The 21,470-nt window shown below is 51.6% G+C and overlaps 12 protein-coding genes across 12 annotated transcripts; 7 read left to right on the forward strand and 5 right to left on the reverse strand.

Moving 5' to 3' along the window:
* Positions 1-196: 196 nt before the first annotated feature.
* Positions 197-4,042, reverse strand: BBA_05488 (WD domain-containing protein; the record flags this gene model as incomplete). Its single annotated transcript, XM_008600585.1, has 3 exons — positions 197-241; positions 313-3,781; positions 3,834-4,042. The coding sequence occupies 3 exons, from the start codon at positions 4,040-4,042 to the stop codon at positions 197-199; spliced, it is 3,723 nt and encodes a 1,240-aa protein (XP_008598807.1).
* Positions 4,043-4,465: 423 nt separating this feature from the next.
* On the forward strand, positions 4,466-4,957 carry BBA_05489 (peptidyl-prolyl cis-trans isomerase E; the record flags this gene model as incomplete). Its single annotated transcript, XM_008600586.1, has 2 exons — positions 4,466-4,786; positions 4,844-4,957. 2 exons carry the CDS (start codon positions 4,466-4,468, stop codon positions 4,955-4,957), a joined length of 435 nt encoding a protein of 144 aa, XP_008598808.1.
* A 245-nt stretch (positions 4,958-5,202) lies between these two features.
* On the reverse strand, positions 5,203-5,661 carry BBA_05490 (uncharacterized protein; the record flags this gene model as incomplete). Its single annotated transcript, XM_008600587.1, has 4 exons — positions 5,203-5,318; positions 5,375-5,437; positions 5,530-5,545; positions 5,599-5,661. The coding sequence occupies 4 exons, from the start codon at positions 5,659-5,661 to the stop codon at positions 5,203-5,205; spliced, it is 258 nt and encodes an 85-aa protein (XP_008598809.1).
* A 334-nt stretch (positions 5,662-5,995) lies between these two features.
* BBA_05491 (cytochrome oxidase c subunit VIb) lies at positions 5,996-6,547 on the forward strand (the record flags this gene model as incomplete). Its single annotated transcript, XM_008600588.1, has 5 exons — positions 5,996-6,059; positions 6,124-6,182; positions 6,258-6,338; positions 6,398-6,461; positions 6,513-6,547. 5 exons carry the CDS (start codon positions 5,996-5,998, stop codon positions 6,545-6,547), a joined length of 303 nt encoding a protein of 100 aa, XP_008598810.1.
* A 314-nt stretch (positions 6,548-6,861) lies between these two features.
* BBA_05492 (ubiquitin family protein) lies at positions 6,862-7,716 on the reverse strand (the record flags this gene model as incomplete). The annotated part of the gene is made up of 1 exon (XM_008600589.1): positions 6,862-7,716. One exon carries the CDS (start codon positions 7,714-7,716, stop codon positions 6,862-6,864), a length of 855 nt encoding a protein of 284 aa, XP_008598811.1.
* Positions 7,717-8,053: 337 nt separating this feature from the next.
* BBA_05493 (plectin/S10 domain-containing protein) lies at positions 8,054-8,686 on the forward strand (the record flags this gene model as incomplete). Its single annotated transcript, XM_008600590.1, has 3 exons — positions 8,054-8,092; positions 8,163-8,575; positions 8,641-8,686. The coding sequence occupies 3 exons, from the start codon at positions 8,054-8,056 to the stop codon at positions 8,684-8,686; spliced, it is 498 nt and encodes a 165-aa protein (XP_008598812.1).
* A 1,732-nt stretch (positions 8,687-10,418) lies between these two features.
* BBA_05494 (HECT-domain-containing protein) lies at positions 10,419-14,035 on the forward strand (the record flags this gene model as incomplete). Its single annotated transcript, XM_008600591.1, has 2 exons — positions 10,419-13,065; positions 13,113-14,035. 2 exons carry the CDS (start codon positions 10,419-10,421, stop codon positions 14,033-14,035), a joined length of 3,570 nt encoding a protein of 1,189 aa, XP_008598813.1.
* A 189-nt stretch (positions 14,036-14,224) lies between these two features.
* On the reverse strand, positions 14,225-15,027 carry BBA_05495 (ribosomal protein MRP49; the record flags this gene model as incomplete). Its single annotated transcript, XM_008600592.1, has 3 exons — positions 14,225-14,681; positions 14,755-14,861; positions 14,989-15,027. The coding sequence occupies 3 exons, from the start codon at positions 15,025-15,027 to the stop codon at positions 14,225-14,227; spliced, it is 603 nt and encodes a 200-aa protein (XP_008598814.1).
* Positions 15,028-15,419: 392 nt separating this feature from the next.
* On the forward strand, positions 15,420-17,622 carry BBA_05496 (GTP-binding protein; the record flags this gene model as incomplete). Its single annotated transcript, XM_008600593.1, has 2 exons — positions 15,420-15,912; positions 15,974-17,622. The coding sequence occupies 2 exons, from the start codon at positions 15,420-15,422 to the stop codon at positions 17,620-17,622; spliced, it is 2,142 nt and encodes a 713-aa protein (XP_008598815.1).
* Positions 17,623-18,127: 505 nt separating this feature from the next.
* BBA_05497 (protein phosphatase inhibitor) lies at positions 18,128-18,681 on the forward strand (the record flags this gene model as incomplete). Its single annotated transcript, XM_008600594.1, has 2 exons — positions 18,128-18,329; positions 18,389-18,681. The coding sequence occupies 2 exons, from the start codon at positions 18,128-18,130 to the stop codon at positions 18,679-18,681; spliced, it is 495 nt and encodes a 164-aa protein (XP_008598816.1).
* A 246-nt stretch (positions 18,682-18,927) lies between these two features.
* On the reverse strand, positions 18,928-19,494 carry BBA_05498 (DUF726 domain protein; the record flags this gene model as incomplete). The annotated part of the gene is made up of 1 exon (XM_008600595.1): positions 18,928-19,494. One exon carries the CDS (start codon positions 19,492-19,494, stop codon positions 18,928-18,930), a length of 567 nt encoding a protein of 188 aa, XP_008598817.1.
* Positions 19,495-19,832: 338 nt separating this feature from the next.
* BBA_05499 (alpha-soluble NSF attachment protein) lies at positions 19,833-20,929 on the forward strand (the record flags this gene model as incomplete). The annotated part of the gene is made up of 3 exons (XM_008600596.1): positions 19,833-19,865; positions 19,952-20,451; positions 20,515-20,929. 3 exons carry the CDS (start codon positions 19,833-19,835, stop codon positions 20,927-20,929), a joined length of 948 nt encoding a protein of 315 aa, XP_008598818.1.
* Between the last annotated feature and the right edge of the window lie 541 nt (positions 20,930-21,470).

Genomic DNA, 21,470 nt, shown 5'->3' on the forward strand with positions numbered 1-21,470 from the left:
ACGCAAAGTGATCTAGTTTAGGAAATTATTCTTTATATATATGTATACGGCATAAGATCAGGAGAGTAATATAAATAGCTGTTATTAATAACTACGTCTAAAACATAGCGCCGACAACATCACTCTTCCCAACCTGTTTCTCACCATCCACATACAAACTCATCAAGAATTGTTCTTAGGTTACTGGATATAAAATTTAAGGTGTCGCTTTACTCATGTTAATGAGACGCTTCAAACCAACCTAAAAATCAGTATGTTAGCAAGTTACTCTTTCTTTGACACGCATTCGACATAGTCAGCGCTTCGACTTACCATCCACTGGCCACATTCTTCAACCCTTTCGCGCTGAAGCTCAGCCTGCAGTTTTGTCGCCGTTGGGTGATCCTTGGCCTTGAGAGCCTCGGCAACTTCCGCTAGTTTAGAAACACTGTAAGGAGACACAAGCTCTTCGTTGTTCAGATGGTCGAAGAGCAGGTTTAGTCGCTTCTGGGTATCCTTGACTTGAGGTGCAAAAGTAGCGGGTGCTTTTGCTGCAACGCGCTGCATGTCTTCGGTCAGAATCTCGACAAGGCGCTGCGCATTTGCAGGGATGTGCGATCTGTCACCAGGAGGGTGCTTCCCCTTGGGTGGAGGTGCACCGGCGGCCCTGGGGGGAGGTGGTGTGGCTGTAGTTCCGGCAGGTGGAGGGCCAGGTCGGCCCATGGGCGGCGGCCCAGTAGGAGGTCCGGAAGCAAGGGGGGGTGCTCCAGCGCTGGGAGGTGAGCTGAAGTTATTGGTCGGAGCGTAAGGGTTTGCTGCGAAAGGAGGTGGCGTTTGCGCAAATTGGCTGTATGGGTTGGCGGGAGGGGCATTGCCGCCAATTGGTGGCGGCGGCAAAGATCCCCCAGTAGGAGGAGCCGGGCTAGGCTGCTGTGCAGCAGGCGCCGGGGCGTATCGATTCGAAGAAGGAGCGCCAGCAGGGGGAGCATTGTAGGGGGAAGCAGTCCGCGCAACCAGATTGGCCATCTGGGGACCACCACCAACCTGTGGCGGGGGAGCATACTGATTAGCCGCCGATGAGGGACGAGGAGGAGCCTGGAATGTCTGAGGAGGTCCGGCCAGAGGCGAAGTGACACGAGGAGGAGCAGAACCCTTGGGAGGAGGAGGAGGAGGACTAGCTTTGGAAGGCGCGCCATAGGTCGGAGGTCCAAGCGGTGGTGTTTGGCCGGGCTGGATACCATATGGACCGATGGGGGGTGGTGCGCTTGGGGTTGAGCGCCTGGGAGGTGGCGCCTTTGTCACTATAGGGACATCGTTCCAGCTATCCCTTGGCGCACTATGCATCGTCGACAGGGTAGGCGTGCCGTTGCGAGGAGGTCCAGAGACAGGTGGCGGTGCCGACGATGGATAGCCTGGGACAGGCGTCTGATACATGCCTGATGGCTGGTATGGGTTGCCTCCGTACGATGGCTGCGGTGGCTGCACAGCTTGCTGTAAAGGTTGGAATGGCTGGGGCGTAGGAATAGAGGCGATATTGCTGTATGGATTAGCAGCACCAGTGGTACCAGTAGGCGGAGGCTGAGGAGCAGGATAGCCATAAGTAGACTGCGTCTGCGGAACGGTGCTAGTTGTTCTCGTAGTAATCTTGGCACTAGCCTTGGTGGTTGACTTCTGTGTGGCCTGTTTGACCCGGCTACGAGCACCTTCAGCAGCAGGGTATGTGCTAGGCAGAAGATCGAGGTAACGTTGGGCAGCGTCAAGCTGACCATGGCCAGCGAGAATATCAGCGTACTCGGTGTATTTGTCATACAAAGCGGCAAGCTTCCAGCCCGCTGTCTCATTCGTTTCGTTGTCAACAAATTTGCTGACCTGACGGAAGACGGTCACCTTCTCGATGAATTGTTGCAGAGTTCTGGCATGAACAGAAAAGGTTGAGTCCTGGGATGACGGGTCTTTGGTGCCAGCCTGCTCAGCCTCCTCCAGCTTTGCAGTCCAGATAGACACTACCTTCTCAAGCTTAGAGCCGACGAGATAGCAGAAAGATGCGTCTTTGCGCTCGCCGCTTTCCTGGATTCGATCGCCAATGGCCTCGCAAAGGTCAGAGAAGTCGGTGGGATCCGAGAAGGTACAAATGATAGCCATCGTCTCTTTCCAACTCTTGAGGTCCGCGTTGTATACAACGTCCCAGAGATTCTTTTCGATGACAGCTTCGAGAAGACGAATGTAGCTGGGCGACCCAGTCTTGCGAGCGAGATACGCAGCTTGAACTTTGTCAACTAGTTCCTGCCCACCGCAGTTGGCAATCAGAAAAGCGTCAGCAATGCGATCCTCTTTCAAGCAGATGTCAGTAGCCTTAGAAAAGTTGCCCAGCATGAGTGCCTTTGTAATATCCTTCTCAACAGTTGTGTCGCTGTCGGCAAATAAATGGAAGGGGTTATCAGTTTTGGCGCCTTTGGTTGCAGATACACCAGATAGGAAGTCATCGTCACCTTCTCCATCCGCTCCGTCGAAAAAGTTGGAAAGCTTTTTCTTATCGCTGGCAGCTTCCTCGCCTTCCGTCTTAGCTTCTTCGGGCAGTGTCTCTTCGCTAATCTCCTCCTTGAGACCGAGGTACTCGACAATCTTGCCACGAGGATTCTCGCCGATCAGGGTCTGCATAACCTTCCAGTCAGCCTTCTCCTCTTCTGTCTTGGATTGCTCGATGTGCTCTTCGCAAATGGCCGACAGATCACCAGACGCAAGTGCTTCTTGGAATTTCTCGGTCGCCGAAGAAAAGTCAGAGTCGGCCGAGAACTGCGAGATGACAACTTTGGAGGATCTATCCTGATCAGATGTGGTTTTGAAAACGACAATTTTGCCACCGAATCCGAACGAGGCGCCAATGGGGCGCTTAAACCACTGGGGCGCCTTGTTGAGTGACCACGATGCACCCTGAGGTTGGGTTTGAGCAGCACTGAAGAAGTCGGCACCATCCAAATTGTTGTCAATGGCGGTTTTTGAAGTGTCGGGGTTCGTGTTTTGCAAGGTCTGGATTGTGATTTTGCCGTCAAAGCTAGCAGTAGCCGATAAATTGGGATTGTGCGGATGAAAGCGTGTTTGGAAGGTCCAGTTCGTGACCTCGGGAAGTTCTCCGAGGCGCTCCCCGGTGAGAGGGTTCCAGACCAGTGTCTTGTTATCTTTCCCGGAGGAAAGCAGAATGCTGCTGTCTTGGGAGCACCAGGCGAGAGACAGTATACCTTGCTCGTGGCCCTGCAGTGTCTTCTCCGGTGCATTGGAGTTGCGCAGATCCCATAGGAGAATTACCGGGGTGTTGTCGTCTGGCGTGCCTGTCAGGAGCTTTGTCGAGTTGTTTGGGTCCCAGGCAATGGCGCTGACAGATTTGCGGCTGTTGTTCAATGTGAGAGATGCTTTCTTAGTCTTGAGATCCCACACCGTTACAAAGCCACCTGCTCCACCAGTGGCAAGAATGTGAGAGACTTTGCGGTTCCATGCGAGACATTCAATATCGTCAGAGCGCGCGGCAGCATTACCGAGGCGGAAAGGATTGGCAATGTCATTGACATCGTAAATATAAATTTCGCCCTTAGCACCAGCAGTGGCTAGAATATGCGGCTTGAGAGGATTGAACTGGAGTGTCTTGATGGCGCCAGTGTGTTTGGTCGTCTGTGACAGCAAGGCGTCACTTCCACCCGCTTGAAGCTTTGCAGCGTCCCAAAGATCGAGGGAGCCATTCTCCATAGCTCCCGCAATGATGCCTTGTGGGTGTTCAGCATCAGGGGGGCTCCATGCAATATCGTAAAATCTATTCCGTCTGATTAAGGATTGCGAAGGTAAACGGTAGCTATACGACATACCTGGCGTCGGTGGCGATGCTCGCGATAGGCTGGAGCTCAAGTCCCTGTTCCTGGTCGTCTAAGGACAAGTCCCAGAGCTCAAGCTTACTTTCGTCAGAGAAGTCGGCATCAACAGCACCGGCACGAGTACCAGTGACCACAAGGGGGGTTCCGGCGCCGGGCGACCAAGCGAAGGCGGCCGTTCGTGGAATATCTCGTAGGCGCACCATGGTGGCGGGGGTGTAAGGGATCGGGCGGGACCAAGGAGCGGTTATTCGATTTGACGACGGTGTATGCTAAGAGAACAATTGAAATGCCAAGAATTGGCACTGGCCGCTAAGAGCAATGCACCTCTTAGCTTCTGCCAGCAGAAGGCATGAAATTGTTAAATAAGAGCTGTGTGAAACTGGATACAACCGAAATCCAGTCAAGAGTGATGCCAGATTGCAGGCACTTGGAGCTTCCCCTTGTCGAGATGTGTTCCTGGGCCACCAGCATTGGCGGTGGGGCAGCGGAAATGTATCACGTGACTCAATGAATGGAAGCTTCCTCACGAACAAGCCTTGAGTTAGGACGGCAAAGGCTCAAAAAACTCAACTCAGATTCGTTTTCCTTTTCGCAAAGCATGACAACGCGATAAACCGAACTCCATCATGTCGGACGCAGCTCGTTGGAAAGCTACCGTTCACGTGGGCGGTTTGGCACCACAAGTGACCAACGCCAACGTGGTGGACGCTTTCATCCCATTCGGCGAAATCGTCGACGTAAAGCTGCCAAAACCTGATGCCCCCAATTCAGGAGAAACTCACAAAGGGTTTGCGTATGTTGAGTTTGAGGACAGCGCAGATGCCAAAGAGGCTATCGACAACATGGACCAAGCGGAATTATTTGGCCGAACGCTGAAAGTCTCCCAGGCCAAAGCGCCCAAGAGTGCTCAAGAAGGTCTCGGTAGCAAGACTGCTGTGTGGGACCAGGTACGTCATGATATCTACTCGAATATGTTCATGTCTACAGTGCTAATATACCATCAGGAGGGCTGGTTGGCCGAGAACGCTGAAGGCGAAGCTGAACTACAAGCTCCATCTGGCCCGGATCCAATGCAAGGCCTGGAGGAGTTAGATGTGGCTGGACCAAAGCAGCAATGATGGAGACCACGACGTTTGCATTTGGCAGCAATACTCTTTGGATTCTTCTATGCATAGCATCGGCGTTTGGGTCACTAATTCAAATATCCAATTTATTATACTTCACGCAACGAACCAGTTGAGATGACGATGAAATGACCTGGCCTCTATTTTGTGCCGGACTGGTTTCCCTAGACATATACAGCTACCCTTTCCCGTACAAGAACAAAAAATTGGCGTCACGCCTCTACCGATTCGCTCCAATATTAGTGGTCAGCACGGGCAGAAGGTCCCTGTCGGCCAAGACGGAGGTTCTTGTCAACCCAGAATTTGCGGGCGCAAGAGTAGCCGGCGGCGGCAACGGCAAATCCAACGACGGCAGCTGGTATACTTGTTAGATATCGGTTCGCGTCGTCCCGTTCATCTCGCACAACATACCAAGGGGAAATAGCTCGGCAGGGATCTGCTTGAGCTTGCGGAGGCGCTGGGAGATGGTGTGGCCTATTGGAGGTCAGTAATCGTCGCTTTTGAAATGTCGAGCAGTCGTTTCGAGGTCTTGGTTAATAGACAATCGCTACGGCTTCATCACGTACCAGCCTGATCTTCTTTCTGGATGACCGAGGCATTAGCGTGGTCCAATCAGCAGTGGCATATTCACTCACGGGAACCGGTCGCATCAAGCGAGGGGTCTGGCGGAACATTCTCATGGCAGTGGTGGCGCGCATATTGGTGAGTGGAGAGGTCGAGGTGAGGCAGGAGAGCCGGTAGAAGTCAATTAGCAACGGTTATTCAGAAGAAAGTGATGTTTTGGAGTTCATTAAGAAGTGCTGCAATCTGGTAGCTCGACCCACCAATCCGGCTGGAGAGGTGTGGTGGGTGCCTTACCGCGTGGGCTGATTGGCTTGGTAAGCCTGAGGCAGACACGGTGCTCTGCATTGGGAATCATCTGATTCGTGGTGTCAACCTCTACGCAACAAACCACCTGTTACACCCGTCCGAGCTTGCATACGCCTCAATTCTCGTTCTGCCCCATTCTACATACTCTAAAATCAATTCACAATGTCTGATGAAGAAGGACAAGATGGACAGGAGCTTGTGACCAAGCCCTTCAAGTTCGTCACTGGTAAGTCGGATAATACCGCGGAGAAATTTATCGGTTCGGAACCCGAGGCTAACTATGATGACAGCCGGTACGCCGTCGCTCAAGTCGACAAACCTCGATCGCATCGTCGCATTCGACGCAATTGTATTCAATTGGCCTTGGAAATACTGACCGCCTATTTTGCCAGGCACCGACGCCCGTTTCCCTAATCAGAACCAGACCAAGCACTGTTGGCAGAACTACGTCGACTACCACAAGTGCATTAACGCCAAGGGCGAGGATTTTGCTCCCTGCCGTCAGGTATACACAATTACGACTATTCGATGTGAAGGCGACGATTCTAACATGCTCGCGTCTAGTTCTGGCTCGCCTACCGATCTCTGTGCCCCTCCGGCTGGTACACGCGCTGGGACGAGCAGCGCGGTATGTTGTTCCCGAACTCGTACGATTCAACATTGCTAATGCAGATGACAGAGGCTGGTAACTTTCCCGTCAAGCTCGATGCTTAAAAGAGTAGCAGGGGTTTGATTGGTCAAAGGCGATCAAGTTAGAGATGGAAATAAATCGCGGCACGTGCTGCTTGTGTATTATGCGAAGTCGATAGACTGTGCAAAACGATTTGGTGTGTTCCATTGAATGAACTACTTTCGTAAACAAAACAAAAAGACTATTTCCGCTGCCCTATGATTACAGATGGTATATCAAACGCCATGCACTAATACGAATATGAACCGAATAAATAAACTCCACGCTCTTGTTCGCTAGGAATGGACGTCAGCTCAAGCTATCCTTTAGGATAAGAGAAATGTATAAGCCGTTCTCTTTATTTCGCTGCATTGTCGTCTGAGTCGTCATCGGAACTCATAAACTCGTCATCCTCGTCAAACCCAAAAAAAGCACGAGCCTTGCCCTTCCCCTTGCTATCCGTTGCAGGTTGTGTCGGTGGCGGTGATTCCTTCGAGCTGGCGCGAGACTGTTCATCGCTGTCGGATGGACTCTCGCCTGGTGCTGCAGAGCTCGAACCGTGTGAGCTGCTGAAGAGGTTATCGGTATAATTGCCGCTCTTCATTGCTGCTAGGACCGCGTCTCTGGTCCGCTCGCTACTTTCCTCTTTGTCTTCGGCCCACTGTCCATCAATCATGCTCTTTCCTCCATTTTTAATTTCTGCCTCTTTGGCCTCGGTTTGCTGCACAATATCTTGCCACCGGGCGCGGCGCTTTTCTTTTTCCTTCTTGTCCATGTCAGGCTTTATTGCGAGATATTCAGCGAGGGCTTTGGCTTCATTGACGGTTCTTAGTCTTCGGCCGTCCAGGTTACGGCTCGAACCATTGTCGTCCTGTGTTTTCTTCTTCCGCGATGACATGCGTCCACCAGCTGCTCGCAGCTGAGATCCGAAACCACCCTTGCCACCGCAAAGAGGGATACTAAGTCGCAAGGAAAGAAAGTCGTCATCTTCTGTGGAGAGATATGAAGAGAGTGGTATATCGGATTCATTGAGGAGTTGCTTGTTTGATAGGGTGGTGAGAATGAATCTTGAAGCAGTATCAGGCAGATGCTCGTTCAGGTGATGGCGAAAAGCTGTGACTGTCGTTGAAGGTTGCACGGGTAGGACGATGGTTGGCGGTAGTCCTAATCCACGGAATGTCGATACCAAGACGTTGAAATGTTTAGTTTCCATCTTGAAGCTTTTGTTTAATGAGCAGTATGAGGAGGAAAGAACTGGTTCCATCACCGGCGCGTGCGGCGCAAGCACGAATATTCTAATGCCCCACATTATGCGTGGCGATGGCTGTCATGTGGATACTGCGGAACCGGCAGAAAGCTGCGCCGCACTACTATGAGTATCTTATCTACACGTGAGCTGCAGCCACACCCACAAACACAGCCACCCCACCTTCGCTAGGTGAGTGTCTGTGTAGGGCTTGCGCCCACAAAAGTAAACCATTTCGAGGTTTACACGGCATCCCGAAAAACTGTACTCCTACCATCGACCGAAGCCAACGCAAAACGCCACGATGCTCATTCCTAAGGCCGACCGCAAGAAGATCCACGAGGTATTTCGATTTGCAATCGAGAGAATCGGAGAGAAGCGAATATACTGATGTAATTGTTCCCTTGATACAGTACCTCTTCCGCGAGGGTGTGCTCGTGGCCGCCAAGGACTTCAACCTTTCCAAGCACCCCGACATCGACACGAAGAACCTTTTCGTGATTAAGGCTTGCCAGTCCCTCACCTCCCGCGGCTACGTCAAGACCCAGTTCTCGTGGCAGTACTACTACTACACCCTGACCCCCGAGGGTCTTGACTACCTCCGCGAATGGCTTCACCTCCCCGCCGAGATTGTTCCCGCCACCCACATCAAGCAGCAGCGCTCCCACGCTCCTCCCCGCGGCATGCTCGGCGAGGGCGAGCGTGAGCGCCGTCCCTTCGGCCGCCGACCCGATGGAAACCGCGGCGACCGCGAAGGCGGATACCGCAGACGTGAGGCTGGTGAGGGCAAGGAAGGTGGCGCCCCTGGTGGCTTCAACCCCGAATTGTGAGACGACCTGCGCGACCCTCGATGTACGATTTTCGGACGAATTGCTGACAGTGTTATTCTAGCCGTGGTGGATTCGGTCGTGGCCGCGGTGCCGCTCCCCCCTCGTAAACGAACCATTCATGATGTTGGGTTATCAGTTTTGCAGTGCATGGCGAACGGAAAAGGAATCGACATGTATTTTAAGATTGGAGGACAAATCTCGCTTCGAGTCGGATCGTGAGACCGGTCGGTGGGAAGACTTGGTGGGAGTTTAAGAGGCTTAGATCCTCGGAATGATTTGCATCAGGGCTCAAAAAAATTACTACCATTCAAAAAAGGAGTCTTGTGAATGACGACAATTTTGTGAAGGCCATTCACAGCCGCAAGAAGTGTGAATATTCTGGTCACTCAATTTAGGATGAAACGAGCAGCACTGAGGGCAATGTTCGATTGGCGCGAAAGAAGTAAGCCGCATGAGGTGCCGAGACGAACCTGAACAGTCATGGCACTGCGCGATGCGATGATGACGATTGACTCGTTTATCGCTGGAGCTAAATTCGGGGGAAATCCGTTCACGCACTCATCAGGATGTGTTGTACGATTTATGCTCTTGACATCCTTGGAATAGCGATAGCTGGTTAACAAATTCATACTGGACCTAGTTGCAACGTTCTTGCATGGCATTCAGCCATGCGCTTATTAGATCAAAGCCAGCATGATTTCTTTCCTGCATGTTGCGCCACATGCCCTATGTTCCTTTTTTGGTCAATTCGTCACGCATTCCATTGCGGCTTTCATGAGTCTCTTTTAGTTCTTATAAGCCAGTTGGAAGAGCCAGTTCGACTGGTGCCAGTTTCCTGTGTGTAACGAGAAAATGTGTTGAATTCCGGCTACAGCTATGTAATGTTGCATGCAAGGGCGATAGCCGCATGACGAATGCATTGCTTAGCGGTATTCATTATGAGATACTTACTCGCGCATATGTTAACGATCCTCGTATCTCTGCCCCTGACAATTTTAGTGGTCGTTTGTCATTTTGGTGCTGGCCCATTAGGTACCTGGATTGTGTGGCTGTGTTATTTTTTTTTTTTTTTGACCTTTAAACTATTCGACCCTGTCACGGTGACGCGGCTTCATAACTTAATACGGCAAGTCTTATTAGCCTACTAAAGACAATGTTGACACATCGTGAGAATGAGATATAAAGCACCTAACTGCGACTCCGTACATTTATAGCGCGTCTTGCATGTTTGACACCTATTAGTCTTGCTGGCGCTTGGATCAAATGCTCAAATAAGTTTTGCCACCATCTTAGGGTAGAATTCGGCCCCTCCGCCCGAACGATCTCCATCGTGTCAAATCTGCACCTTCCTTCTGCATTTAATATCCAATCCCACATCACGGAGCGTGTCGATCACACGAATAATCTACGGCACAAGTAGTGCTATCCGATATATTATATCGAGAGAGGGGCCTTGCCTCAAGGTATAGCGCGCTCTGCCAACATCAGGCGGAAACGATGCTGTGGTGCTACTGGACGCCTGTCACCGCAGCTCGAGACGCCACACCCCTGCAATTGTAACAGCTGAGACAGGCATGCAGACCATCTACCAGCGCGCCTTGAACAAGCCAGATTTATCAACGTCAAAAAGGACAGCAATTCTCTCTTATCTGAGCCGGACATGCGACCTGCTCTTCCCCGCTGGCAGAACTCAGGCGCTACTACCAATCTATTATCGATATAGCGCCCAAGCGCGCAACTGCAGCACCGCCTCATCAACAGGAGGCGGCATACCTCGGCACTTTCTACGAGAAGGAGCTTCTCACAGGTAGCGGCAACGGTATATACCTATTACTTACAATGGCCCACCGAGTTCCCGATATTGGCCCTCACCAATCCCAGGTTGACTCGTCTGGTCGCGTGCCCGGGCCCAGAGGAGGACCTACAGACTCCCCAAGTAGTAATGCGGATTGGAGGCGTGGTCAGCACTCTACCTTTACTGCTCCTGATCGCCCACCACCCGTACCGCCCAAACCGACTCAAACAAGGCACAGTCGGTCCATGAGCCATCCGTTCCCTTCAATGGCCAACGCCGCTGAAGCCCCATCGTCGTCATACTTCGCCCAGGCCAAACTTCCAGAAGAAGGCAGAGATGGCCGTACAATGGCCCGTCAAATGGACACCGGCGCCAGAAAGATGCGTGGTGTCAGTGGTAGGGACTTTGCAACTGGAAATTGCATGACATGCGGCGGTCTTGTTCGATGGCCCAACAACCTCACCGTCTTCAAATGCACGACTTGCGCTACAGTAAACGACTTGGAAATTTTTGAAGGCCATGATGCCCACGGGGGTAGTCGAAGAGATGGATCTACTGCGGGACCCATCCATAGGAATGCAGACCTCGGACGAGGTTCGTATACGACTCCAATTAGAAAGTTTGTCGATGCTGATGCTGTCTTAGGGCCCATGCAACCTATTTCGTTACTGCATACGAAGAGCATTGTTCGGCGTTGTTTGCAATCCTATTTATACAGGAGAATCGAAGAGAATCAAGGCCTGTACGGCAAGGAAGGACTATCGCAACCTGCTTCAGCACAGCCTCAAACCACTGGCGCAGGCATAGAGAGCGAAGGAGCAACGCAGCACGACACTAGACGCCGTTTCGGGACACGTTTTCTCAATGCGCCGGAGGCAAACACATCTAGTGATCCCCCCAAGTTTGTCACTAAATCACAACGATCTCTTTCCTATGGGTACTCAGAACAACCCGCGTTCAATCACCAGCCAGCAGGGCCTAGCCATTGTGCCGAGCGCGTCAGTCCCGTCCGATCTCCTTCGCATGGGCCGCAAACTATTTTCAAGGCACTAGAAGACTATATCATGGAATGTTTCAGATCACCGGACTGCCTTAATTCCTCCTTCGTGCTTCATAATTATTCAGCTGGCACAGAGCAACATATTCGAAGAAAGCCAGTCCCGTCAAGAGAACCAGTTCCCTCGAGAGAACCAGCACCTTCAAAAGAGGCGCGTATGCCATCAAGAGATCGAAGCCGACCTCGTGGAAATACCGACAGCAATATGCCAATTAGCCAATTGGATCCTAAGCTTCTCTTACTTGGAGACGTGGCAGAAAACGGGCTGTGGTGGACTGGCAATCGTCCACAACCCCCTCCACCAGTACAAAAACCCAAGCAGCCGAGTCATGCGAGAAGAACTTCTTCAGGAGCGGCGAAGCCTCTGCAAATGGACTGGACTGAGCTTGACAACTGGTATCGGACCATCATTGGGCCTGCAGAAGGCTGGCACTCCGTCTTTGCGGAAGTTGCGTCGACAAAATCTGCGCTCGACCTCGATCTGTCATCACTGGAGAACGAACTCCTACAGGCCCAGCTTCATGTTCATCAGACGCTTCTTAGACACACCGAGATGCTGTTGAAGCGACCCCGATATCCCATCTTACAGCCAGCTGATTTGCGATTTTTGCTAGTCATACTGGAGAATCCACTGCTACATAGCAGTCAACTGCCTTTGGAAGGCTTAGTATACCGCAATAGTGCTGGACGCAGACCGCAAGCCATACACCAAACGACCCAAAAGGACCGGTCAGTAACTATGCCCTCATCTGGTCCACTATCTGGTCAGCATTCAGGCATCATCAAACGAGTCATTGGCCTCATCTCAAACTCACCCCCAGTCTGTCACAATCATTTGATCAACTGGTGGATCAAGTTTGAGAAAGAACGCTACATGAAAGCAAAGGATCTATTTTCTGGCTTTCTTGCATACAGAATGCTTAGGCAAAGGAATAAGAAGCCAGCCAAAACTGCGGATGAGGACGCGGTGACCTCGTTTCTGATACCCCAAATGCGAAGCGGTCAATCTGATGCACAAATTCATGATGAAATTGGAGCACTGAGCTTGTCAAATAAGTCAAAAAAATCGACAGAGCCGGAGAAGATAACATCTTATCCGGAAGACTGGCAAGTGAAAGCGACTTCTCGCGTGCTTGCTCTCATTTTCGCCGCGAACGACCCCAACACTACTCGTGATGCTCATCACCACCATCAAAAAGGTCACAAGCTGCCAAGCAGCGAATTTTATGTTTCCATGGTTGACTATATTGACCTCGTCAAAGACTTCGATACCTGGGAAGCCAAGCAAGGGTTCTTCTCCTTCTGTCAATATCCGTTTCTTCTCAGCCTCTGGGCCAAGACGTCGATACTGGAGTACGACACACGCAGACAGATGCAAAACAAAGCGAGAGCTGCGCTGATAGACAGTATCATGTCTAACAAATCTGTACAGCAATATTTGACCCTTACTGTTCGCCGCGAATGCCTTGTCGACGACAGCTTGATGGCGGTGAGCGAAGTCATTGGTAGCGGAACAGATGATATCAAAAAAGGTCTTCGAATCAAATTTCGGGGTGAAGAAGGCATTGATGGCGGCGGTTTGAGGAAGGAGTGGTTTCAATTGGTCATTCGAGACGTATTCAATCCGGATTGTGGTACGTCAGTATCGTGCCAACATGATACGAGTTCTAACAGTTTTCAGGCATGTTCCTTTACGATGAAGATTCCCAATTCTGCTATTTCAACCCCAACTCTCTGGAATCCACAGATCAATACTTTTTAGTGGGAGTGGTTCTGGGCTTGGCAATCTACAATTCGACAATCCTCGACGTGCCCCTTCCACCATTTGCGTTCAAAAAGCTGCTGGCCGCGGCCCCTGGCCATGGTATGAGTTCGCTGGCGCACGCTCCTCCACATCTCAAGTATACGCTCGACGATCTTGCCGAGTATCGGCCAAGACTTGCTCGAGGGCTCCAGCAGCTGCTTGAATATGACGGGGATGTCGAGTCTACGTTCGCGCTTGACTTTATGCTCGAAAATGACAGGTATGGATCTTCGTCAACAGTACTTTTGTGCGAAGGCGGCGAGCGTCGACCAGTCACCAATGCCAATAAACGAGAGTATGTGGATTTATATATCCGCTACGTGCTCGATGTATCGGTGCGACGTCAATTTGAGCCTTTTCGCCGAGGATTCTACAACGTCTGCGGTGGCAACGCATTCTCCCTCTTCCGTCCGGAAGAGATTGAGCTGCTCATCAGAGGCTCCGATGAGCCGCTCGATGTTGATTCGCTGAGAGCTGTTGCTGAGTATCAGAATTGGGATAAGAAGCAGCCTGATGGAGTAGAACCAGTCGTTGGCTGGTTCTGGGAGACATTCAAGCAAGCAGAGCCAGGTGATCAGCGTCGACTTCTTTCATTTATCACCGGCAGTGATCGGATACCAGCTACTGGTGCTGCATCGCTGAGAATCAAATTGTCATGTCTCGGCGATGACTGTCTTCGGTTTCCAGTCGCAAGGACGTGCTTCAACCAAATATCTTTATGGCGTTATCGTACACGAGAGAAGCTTGAATATGTTCTTTGGCGAGCCGTGAAAGAAAGCGAGGGTTTTGGCCTCAAGTAGACTGAGGTATAGCAGATTGTATAATAGCAATGCCATACGCGCAGTCCTTCATAGTCTGGAAACACAACTTCAATGTTCATCTAAATAGAGAATCATGTCGTGTATTGCCGTTGAGAGATATGTGCTCCTTGCTCCAACAACAAAAATATGGTATAAACTACAATAGTGTTACAACATCCGCGTCTCGTCTTACGCTGGGTCCTCTGCAGCACCACCCGCCGCGCGGGCTCGCTGCAGCAGAGTAGCCTCTCTCTCCTTTTCCGCCTTGATTGAGTTCATTCGGTCACGGCTAGCGTTGCTCATTTTCCTGAGTTCATCCAGGCTCTGCCGTTCCGCCGTGTCTTCTGCGGTCGGTTGTAGCGGCACCGCCCCGACTTGTGTGATGAGTTGCTCGAGGATATTTGTCGAGTGCTTGTTCTTCATGTCGATGTGGACGACGCGCTCGTTGCTCGCAGGCGGTTGCGCCTTGGAGAGTCCCACGCGGGAGGAGGCGGGTTGGGGGGCTGGGGTCGCGGGCGCGTCGCCGCCGGTGCGGAGGTACACCGTCATGGTCGGCGTCTGGTCGTTTTGGCCGTGACGGTTAACAATCATGGGGACGGCGGGGTTGTTGTACTTGAGGCGCGGGAGGTACTCGCGCCAGAATTTCCTGGTTGCGCGGGAACAGCGTTAGCAATGGTGTTTGACTGCGCTCGCAGGGTTCGATGTTTGCGAAGACGTACTTGGCGCCCATGTGGCCATTGTGCGTTCTCAAGGCAAAGTCCATGTGGATGCAGGACACTTCAGAGGGCAGGATGGCGGCCCCGGGGCCCATGCGGAGGTTGAGAAGCTGTAGCGAGATAGTTGTTAATATCGTCACAGACGCCGTCGCATTCGCTGGCTCGGGCTTGAACTCTTACCCTCTGCAAAGTCTGTTAGTAAAAGAGCACAATTGGCCATGACATAATTAAACCGACCTTTCTGAGTAAGTGTAATCGCTCTCCTAGTGACCGCATGTTGTTGATTGTGCTCGCTCGACTGTGGTCTTGTGCCAGATGCCTGGTCGACGTTGGATTCGCTACAAGAAATTCGACGTCCCCTGTAAAATGCCGGCCCGGCAAATCATCCGCCGAGAGCTGGCGGGCTGGCGGGGGCTGGCGGCTGCCAATCGTGCGACACAGCATAAATTTAGGTAGGTAGGTACCTAACTAGAGGCTAGAGCCATCTGTCAGTAACCCGGCAAGGGGCACTAAAAAAATCAAGCTAGCGCCCTGCAAGGCCCGCTGAAATTTATACAACGAGTTAAACCTTTTGGAAAGACTTGTCCTGCTTCTAAATACTTATGCCAGGTCCGACGTAAGAAAATCTTGTGATCATGCTGCGATCCTGTATTTATTGAGCAGCAGAAATGCGCAGAGCACTCTGTTCCCGGTGGCTGACCCGGGCGTTTCAGACGACCGAGGCATTGTCGCCGGCTGGCCTGCCTCTCTTTCTTTGCCCTGCCGTTGACGTCGCGCGGAAGCTACCGGTTGCGCCTGTGCGAATCTCTCGCAGCATTGGTGAGCAGCGGCTGATTCATACGGATAATTCTGCACCGAAAGAGGATCTGGAAACAGCGGAGATCAACTCAGAAGAACCGCGAAAGCTTCCCGTCGCCTGTACTGGCTGCGGCGCATTCACCCAGACGACCGACTCCCAGCAGCTTGGCTACTACGATGTCGCCGCGAAGCGTGTACGCCAGTGGCTAGCTCCTCCAAAACACGAGTTACAACAGAAGAGTCTTGAAGAAAACGAAGTCATCAACAATGTCTTGAGCTCCATGGATAGCAATCAGTTGACTGCGCTTGGGTTCGATGCCAGCACATTGGTAGTTGAGGAGCCGGTGGTTGCACATTCTCTGGGTAAATTGCCCCTGTACACTCTTGATCAAGAGTAACAACTGACATATATAATGTTCTACAGATCTGAAACCACCAGTTTGCGATCGATGCCATGACTTGATACATCATAACGCCAAGTCACCCTCTGGCAGAGTGCCCATGTTCCATCCAACAGTGGAGTCGCTGCGAGAGACCATCGAGGAATCGCCACATAAATACAACCATATATATCATGTTATCGATGCCGCCGACTTCCCCATGTCGCTTATTCCGAGATTAAATGTCTTGCTGGGGGACATTCCTCTCCGAACTCGGAATAGACGTTCACGGGCGGGCAAGTTTCTTCGCGACCGACAAACTGAATTGAGCTTCATTATTACCCGAGGCGACTTGCTAGGACCTACGAAGCAATCTGTTGATGCGCTCATGCCGTATCTTCGAGAAGTATTGCGAGACGCTTTGGGTCGTCTTGGTAATAGAGTGCGTCTTGGAAATGTTCGCTGCGTGAGCGCCAGCCACGGCTGGTGGACAAGAGATGTGAGAGAAGATATATGGAATAGGGGCGGCGCTGGATGGATGGTTGGAAAGGTCAATGTCGGAAAAAGTCGTCTCTTTGAAGAAGTCTACCCAAAGGGTCGTTTGAATCATCCAGAGGCTTCGGTCGGGCCTACGGTCATCGGCCATATTGCACCCCGGCAAGAAGACACGGAGGTCGGGGACTTGCTCCCTCCCGCGCAAAGCGTTACCAACTACCCAGCTATGCCTGTCGTCTCTTCGCTTCCTGGAACAACGGCATCGCCCATTCGCATCCCGTTCGGCAACAAGAAAGGAGAGCTGATTGACTTGCCTGGATTGGCCCGCAGTGACTTGGATCTATTCGTCAAAGAGGACCACAGGCAATCTCTCATAATGAAGAAGCGCATCATTCCCGAACAAGCCACAATCAAGCCTGGCCAGTCTTTAATTTTGGGTGGCGGATTGATCCGGATTACACCCTCGTCGGAAAAAATAATATTCCTGATGTACAACTTCACACCTCTGGACGATCATGTCACGAGTAATGAGAAAGCGATCGATTATCAAGCGCAGAAAAAGTCGTTTGGGGCACAGGAAAACATCTCTCTTCCAGATACTGCAGCCACAATTAAGCATGCAGGCAGGTTTGCCCTGCAACACGATGTTACCAGGCAAAGAGCGGGACCTCTGACAAGGAAAAACGCCCTCGGTCTAAGTGTAGATCGACTGCCATTTCGCGTCCTGTCGGTAGATATCTTGATTGAAGGTGTCGGCTACGTCGAGATTGTTGCCCAAGTTCGCACCAGAAGCCTCTACCGAAAACAGGAGAACAAGGACAGCACGGAGGATACAGAGAATCCGGAGAGGGTGGCAGAAGACTTGAAAACACCGACTTTGGCGTTGGACCCTTTTGAGACGATGATGCGCCAGCGGCGAGACAATGACAAGACCGGCCGTCCGCAGGCTCCATTAAGGTCGGAAGAGGAGTCACCCCGCCAACTCGAACTCGACCTGCCCTCGGTTGATGTATATACTCCAGAGGGCCGGTTCGTTGGCACACGAAAACCGATTAATGGATGGCTCAACAATAAGCCGAGGATCTCTGCAGAGCACAAGAAGAGCCGCCCTAGGAAGAGCATGAAAGGCCACAAGAAGAAGGTCAAGTTTGAGGCTAGAGCCGCTAAAGCCGCCTCTACCAAAAGAAACGCATTGTAGCATAGAAAATGTACAACATGTAAAATAATATTAGAGGTACTCTTGAATGGACAGATATGACTTACACACCGAGATGGTACATTTATTTCCACTGCACTTACTTGAAGATCAATAATAACTTACGAGTAGTTATGCAGCAGACATGTTTGGCGTACGCCAAGTAATTTCTACTTGATAACTATCTGCATTTCGCCTCTCTGAATGCGGGGAGCAGGCTTATTAGTGTAGTTATCTAGATGATGACGATGATGCGCCCATCAAAGCCGCAAGTAGTATCAATAAAACAGGCCACAAGCCCCACCAGCGAATAGGCGAATACCTAGCGTGACTCACCGGCTGCAGCTTTTAGCGTCTATCGACGTAATCGATAGGCTTTATCTGGTATTCTCTGGTACTCACCTACGCCATAATTTGCTATTACAGCGGGGTACCTAACAGGTAAATAGGTACAGCGCCGCCAGAGCAACGCGACACGAGACTTTCCAACATCCAACACACATCCGGCATGTCGCAAGAAACTTCACAGCGCAACGCGCCGACACCGTCTGCGTCGCAAACAACAACGGTTGCGTCCACGTCACAGAACGCTCCGGATCCCGCTCCGAGGATACTGCGCCTTCGCGGACGGCACAATGCCAACGGACGGTCGGTGCAATGGGCCGAGGACGTGGTGGACAATGAGGGCCTCGGCCGGAAGAGCTCCAAAGGTATGCCCAAGTATCGGGCACTTGCCTTTTGCCGACTTGTCTAACGTGGTGGCGAATAGTATGCTGCATCTATCACAAGCCGAAAGCCGTGGACGAATCGAGCGACGAGTCCAGCTCCGACTCTTCTTCCTCTTCAGATTCTGAATCGGATTACGAAGAAAGAATGCGCCGGGGCAGAGGACGAAATGGTAGCGGGCGCCATGAGGATGGCCATCGCGAGGGATGCGATCACACTCATGACCATGGTCATGGCAAGCCGAACGACAAGCAGAAACGACCACCAAGCCCGAATGCATACGAAAAGGTACCAAAACCAAAACGCAAAGAGGAGCCAGCCGAAAAGAAGCAGTGAACATTCATGGCGGGCATGACAGTTTGTTTCGTCTAAATTATCAGAAATATTGTTTTGCATAGCGTTGGCTTGAAATCATGAAGATTGTACACCATAAACACCATTTAATGCCGGATTTTTCAGCGGACGCGTTGTTAGGGCCGCGCGCTTCTATTGCTAATATACATGGGCATCTTGCCCAAGGGTATCACAAATGTTTGTACAATGCGTCATGCCGTGAAGAATTGTGGCCGCCTCCATGACATCCTAGGGTTTCCTTGCGCTCTCGACAACGAAATATTTACCAGCCTTCTTCGATGCTGTAGATAGAGCATCCCAATTCTCTGCTTCTGATTCAACCTTCTCTTTGATTCTCTTCGGGCGCTTGTAGTGTCCTACTCGGATCTCCTTTGCGAGGACTTGCTTAAGATCGTCCAACCCAATCGTGGCTTCTCTCCGACCCTCTTCAGTCTCATCTCGTATGGCTTGGAGAGGCTCCAGTCCGGAAGTGTCGACCCGTTGGATTGCTTTGACGAAATGCAGCTGACTCTGCAGGGTCGTAATCATCGAGGCCTCTTCCTCCTCAGACTTGGGGAGCGGAAGCGCGCATAGCTTGAGAAGATGGTGTAATTGTGCGGATGAGATGGTCTCGGCCGGCGACGCATCGTTCTCGGCCAGAAGTGAGCGAACAGACCACGTTGGCCGAGCAAGAATCTTATGCGCAGTTGAAGCTTTTGTTGATAATGCGGCTTTGCGATGTTGGGATAAGAGCTGCGACGCGGGCCGGTGGATGACTGCTCTACAACGGAAGCAGAGAGAGCTGGAAAAAGCCATGGTGGCCTTGCTTCGCTACGGGCGGTCGCAAGACAAATTGCGACGGTGGCGAAGCCAGTTTGCGAAGAAAGCTATGTTGGAAACACGTTGAAGAAAAGATGAAGCTGTTACAGTGATCTAAAACAGTGGAGCAAGGCGAGACGACACAGTCGCCGGGCGGTCAGGCGTGCGGCGTCATAGGCTAAGATACAGCGGCTGTGTTGACTACCTACATACGTATCACTCCCTTCACATGCGACTAGTATCCTTCTTATAATCTGCATAATAAGAGAGGTGACGTCGCAGCTTTTCGCTTAGACCATTTTCCCGCATCGGATTCGAGATTGCAACCTCCCACCATGGCCCAAGACCCTCGTGCTCTGTTGCAAAAGGTGCGCCGAGCATGACCCCTCCCCCACTCCCCAAGCCTGTTGGCGACAGCCTCAATCTGACTGGTGCCTCGTTGCCAAAATCACAGGCCGATAAGACGCTGCAAGGTGCCGGCAGCGGCTTCAGCTTCTTTGGCGGCCGCGAGGACAAGTACCAGAATGCCGCCGACTTGTATGTCCAGGCCGCCAACGCCTTCAAGATGCAGAAGCAAGGTCAGCACAGACCAATCCGGTTCGCGCGCCCGGCGGCACTGAAACTGACGGTTGCTCCTGCGTATATAGATCTCGAAGCCGGAAAAGCCTTTGAGAAGGCTGCAGAAGTCTTCACCAAGAACCTCAACGAGCCCGACGATGCCGCCAACAGCCTGATCGATGCCTTCAAGGCCTACCGCAAGACTGACGCGCAGTCCGCAGTCCGATGCGTCAAAGTGGCGATCCAGCGCTATTGCGCCAAGGGCAACTTCAGAAGGGCTGCTGGTCAGCAGGAGGCCCTTGCTGAGGTCTACGAGCAGGAGCTCGGCGACACCAAGAGCGCTCTGGAAGCGCTCGAGTCTGCTGCTTCGTGGTACGAAGGCGACAATGCTAATGCGTAAGCTTCTGCTATGACTGTTGACATGATTTCAAAGCTCGTGGATTACTAACTGTTTCAAAGCCTCGCGAACAAGCTGTGGATCAAGGTTGCCGACATGGCCGCTTTCGAGGGAGACTACTACAAAGCTATCGAGAATTACGAAAAGGTTGCCGCTGTGTCGATTGATAACAATCTGATGAAGTACAGCGTCAAGGACTATTTTCTCAAGGCCGGCATCTGCCACCTTGCCAGTGGTGATATGGTCGCCACCCACCGGGCGCTTGACAAGTATCGCGAGATGGACCCTTCCTTTGCTACGCAGCGGGAGCACATGCTTCTTGTTGATCTCTGCGAAGCGATTGAGGAAAAGAACAAAGATCAATTCACTGACAAGCTGTACCAGTACGATCAAATGAGCAAGCTCGACAAGTGGAAGACCGGCATGCTGGTGAAGGTCAAGAACACTATTGAGGAAGCCGATGACGAGTTTGCTTAAGTTTAGACTGTCAAATATCTTGGTTATGGCGCATTATAATATCAATCTATCACTTTCACTTAATCGCATGATTCCAGTCACACCTGAGTTGCCGTGTGCGTAGAACTTGAAACAGGGCCTCGGTAGTTTCACAATCTCGATGTTACTAGTTGTCACTGTCCGCTATGACGTGCAGCGGCCACAACTACGCCATGATTATGAATGTGTTGATACTGATAGGTAAAATGCAACGTTTTTTTCTGAGAAAATAATCTTAATAGAAACTTACAAATATACGCCCTCTCAACTTGGAAAACGATTGCTTTCGGGCAACGAGAATCCGCTGAGAAGCCCCACAATTTATATTTCTGGCATCCGGACTGCTGCGCTCCGAGCACGCCGGTCATTACCAACTCATCCTCCTTTGCTGTCGGCTTCTGCTTCATTGCCTCGACCTGCGCTTCTGGTCGCATATCTTATAGTCTAACCCGCTAAATAATCGGGCATCGATCGGCCGCCACCTGACGCAGTGTCCGCTCCAACGCCGCGCAGCTGCCTCCAA

This window comes from Beauveria bassiana, assembly GCF_000280675.1.
Source record: "Beauveria bassiana ARSEF 2860 unplaced genomic scaffold BBA_S00014, whole genome shotgun sequence".
Classification (NCBI taxonomy): Eukaryota; Fungi; Ascomycota; class Sordariomycetes; order Hypocreales; family Cordycipitaceae; genus Beauveria; species Beauveria bassiana.